Source organism: Neomonachus schauinslandi, unplaced genomic scaffold, assembly GCF_002201575.2.
Source record: "Neomonachus schauinslandi unplaced genomic scaffold, ASM220157v2 HiC_scaffold_3558, whole genome shotgun sequence".
In the NCBI taxonomy this organism is placed as follows: domain Eukaryota; kingdom Metazoa; phylum Chordata; class Mammalia; order Carnivora; family Phocidae; genus Neomonachus; species Neomonachus schauinslandi.
Window position 1 is genome coordinate 481 of NW_025412246.1, and position 2,968 is coordinate 3,448.

Below are 2,968 nucleotides of genomic sequence, written 5' to 3' on the forward strand. Positions count from 1 at the left end.
GAGAGAGAGAGAGAGAGAGAGAGAGAGCATGAGCAGGGGGAGGGGCAGAGGGAGAAGCAGACTCCCCACTGAGCAGGGAGCCCATATTTGGGGGCTCCATCCTAGGACCCCTGGCTTATGACTGAGCTGAAGGCAGACACTTAATCAACTGAGCCACCCAGTTGCCCCTATAGCATTGTTATTTAAAGATTCTAGATTCAGGGGGCCTGGTTGGCTCAGTTGGTAGAGTATGCGACTCATGATCTCAGGGTTATGAGTTCAAGCCCCACTTGGGCATAGAGCTTACTTAAAAATAAATAAATAAAAATAATGATTCTAGATTCAATCTCTTGATAAAGTTCCAAAAAGTAAACTTAGGTCAAACCTAATGGTGTAACTGTTTAAAGTTTACAATGAGGCAGTACTTCTGCTATGCAATGTAAAGTAAAATATATGTAGAAATCTCAGGCAAATTTTCCATGAAGTTGAATACTTCTTAATTAAGAATATGGAACACAATTATAGTTTTATGCCATGGTATTTTAAATGACAATCCTAATGCCATCCAAATTTTCCATCTTTATTTTACTCAATAAAGAAATATTGGTAGGGATTATAGTCATGCGGTCTCGTGATATTTTTTTGGAACTTTGCTAGTTTCACATCCACAAATGCTGTTCCCTTCAGTAGGTATAAATCAATAGAAAGCAAATCTAACCTGCAAGTTTTCAGTTCCAGTAGTATTTGAAAAAAAAATTTTTTTAATTAAGCAAGCTCTTTTAATAATTACTCCTTTTATTAAGTTCTATTGTTTAACCTTTAAAATCACATTATACAACTCTTTATTGTGTGCAATTTTCAGTGTTACAAATATGTGTAATTCTCGAAGAAGTGTGTAATAACTTCTGGAAAAGACATATTATTTGGGTTTTCTTACTCATTGCAATAATAAGATTCGGCTCTAGGCGCCGCTCTTCACCAATCAGGGAATGGGAAGCTGCAAGCGGCAGTCCCTCCCTCCCCCATCTCTACAACACAAAGCCGAATAATAGGGATACTCACAGATCCTGATGCTGGAAACTTAAAGTAGTTCGCTCTCGGATATATTTTGGATGCAGTCATTCCGGAACTTCGTAGATACATAAGCTGATTCAGAACAAAACAGTTCGAGAAATCAGGGAATATAGGCTCAGCTTACTGCTATGGGGAATCGGCTACTGCGCCTGGACCGCAGCGGGCTGGTCCTCCTGTACATTTTCCTGAGGACGCTACAGGAATCTGGGGCAGGGCACATCCGATACTCGGTGCCCGAAGAGACAGACAAAGGCTTCTTCGTGGGCAATATTTCCAAGGACCTGGGGCTGGAACCTTGGGAGCTGGCGGAACGCGGAGTCCGCATCATCTCCAGAGATAGGATGCAGCTTTTCGCTCTGAATCCGCGAAGTGGCAGCTTGATCACTGCAGGTAGGTTAGACCGGGAAGAGCTCTGTGAGACACTGTCTTCCTGTTTTTTAAATATAGAGATACTTGTGGAAGATACCCTGAAGATTTACGGAGTGGAGGTGGAAATAATGGATGTTAATGATAACGCCCCCAGCTTCCAGGAGGCGGAAATAGAGATAAAAGTCAGTGAGCACGCACCTCCGGGATCCCGATTTCCCCTTCCTAGCGCTAGGGACCCAGATGTAGGAATGAACTCCCTCCAGAGCTACCGGCTCAATCCTAATAGTTACTTTTCCTTACACATGCGAGACGGAACGGGTGGGGCCAAGAATCCCGAACTAGTGCTGGAGGGGAGTCTGGACCGAGAGAAAGAGGCTGCTCACCGGCTTCTCCTCACAGCCTTCGATGGAGGAGATCCCATCCAACAGGGTGCTGTTGCCATTCGTGTGGTGGTCCTCGATGTAAATGACCATGTACCAAAGTTCACACAGTCTGTATATCGAGTGAGTATTCCTGAGAATCTCAGCTCTGGAACTCGGGTGCTCATGGTAAATGCAACTGATCCAGATGAGGGAATCAATGGGGAAGTGGTGTATTCATTCCAGAATATGGAAAGCAAAACTTCTGAAATATTCCAGTTGGATTCTCAAACTGGAGAAGTCTTAATACGAGGGTCTCTGGATTTTGAGAAATATAGATTCTATGAGATAGAAATTCAAGGTCAAGATGGTGGAGGTCTCTCCACCACTGCTAAGATGTTGATCACAGTTGTGGATGTCAATGATAATGCTCCAGAAATAACTATCACATCTTCTACTAATTCAGTTCTGGAAAGCTCTCCTCCAGGTACAGTTATTGCTCTTCTAAATGTGCAAGATCAAGACTCTGGGGAAAATGGTCAAGTCTCATGTTTCCTTCCTAACAGTCTACCTTTTAAGTTGGAAAAAACTTACGGAAATTATTACAAGTTGATAACAACCAGAATGCTAGACAGGGAGCAGGTCCACAGCTATAATATAACCTTGATAGCCACAGATCAGGGATTTCCACCCTTGTCTACAGAAACTCACATTTCACTAAACGTAGCAGATGACAATGATAATCCTCCGACTTTTGCTGACTCATCTTACTCCGTCTACATACCTGAAAACAACGCCAGAGGAGCCTCCTTCTTCTCAGTGATGGCGATTGATCTGGACAGCAGTGAGAACTCCCAGATCACTTATTCCTTGGTGGAAGATACCCTCCAGGGAGAACCTTTATCCTCCTACATCTCCATCAACTCAGACACTGGCACCCTGTACGCACTGCGCTCCTTTGACTATGAACAGTTCCGTGACCTGCAACTGTGGGTGACAGCGCAGGACAGCGGGAAGCCGCCACTCAGCAGCAATGTGTCTGTCAGCATATTTGTGCTGGACCAGAATGACAACACACCAGAGATACTGTACCCCACCATCCCCACCGATGGTTCCACCGGCGTGGAGCTGGCACCCCGATCCGCAGAGCCCGGCTACCTGGTCACCAAGGTGGTGGCGGTGGACAG

At 44.7% G+C, this 2,968-nt stretch overlaps 1 protein-coding gene across 1 annotated transcript; it reads left to right on the forward strand.

Annotated features, from left to right (window-relative positions):
* Positions 1–1,181: 1,181 nt before the first annotated feature.
* On the forward strand, positions 1,182–2,960 carry PCDHGA11 (protocadherin gamma subfamily A, 11; the record flags this gene model as incomplete). Its single annotated transcript, XM_021694253.2, has 1 exon — positions 1,182–2,960. A coding segment is annotated over exon 1 (1,779 nt), but the record flags the coding sequence as incomplete, so codon positions are not given.
* Between the last annotated feature and the right edge of the window lie 8 nt (positions 2,961–2,968).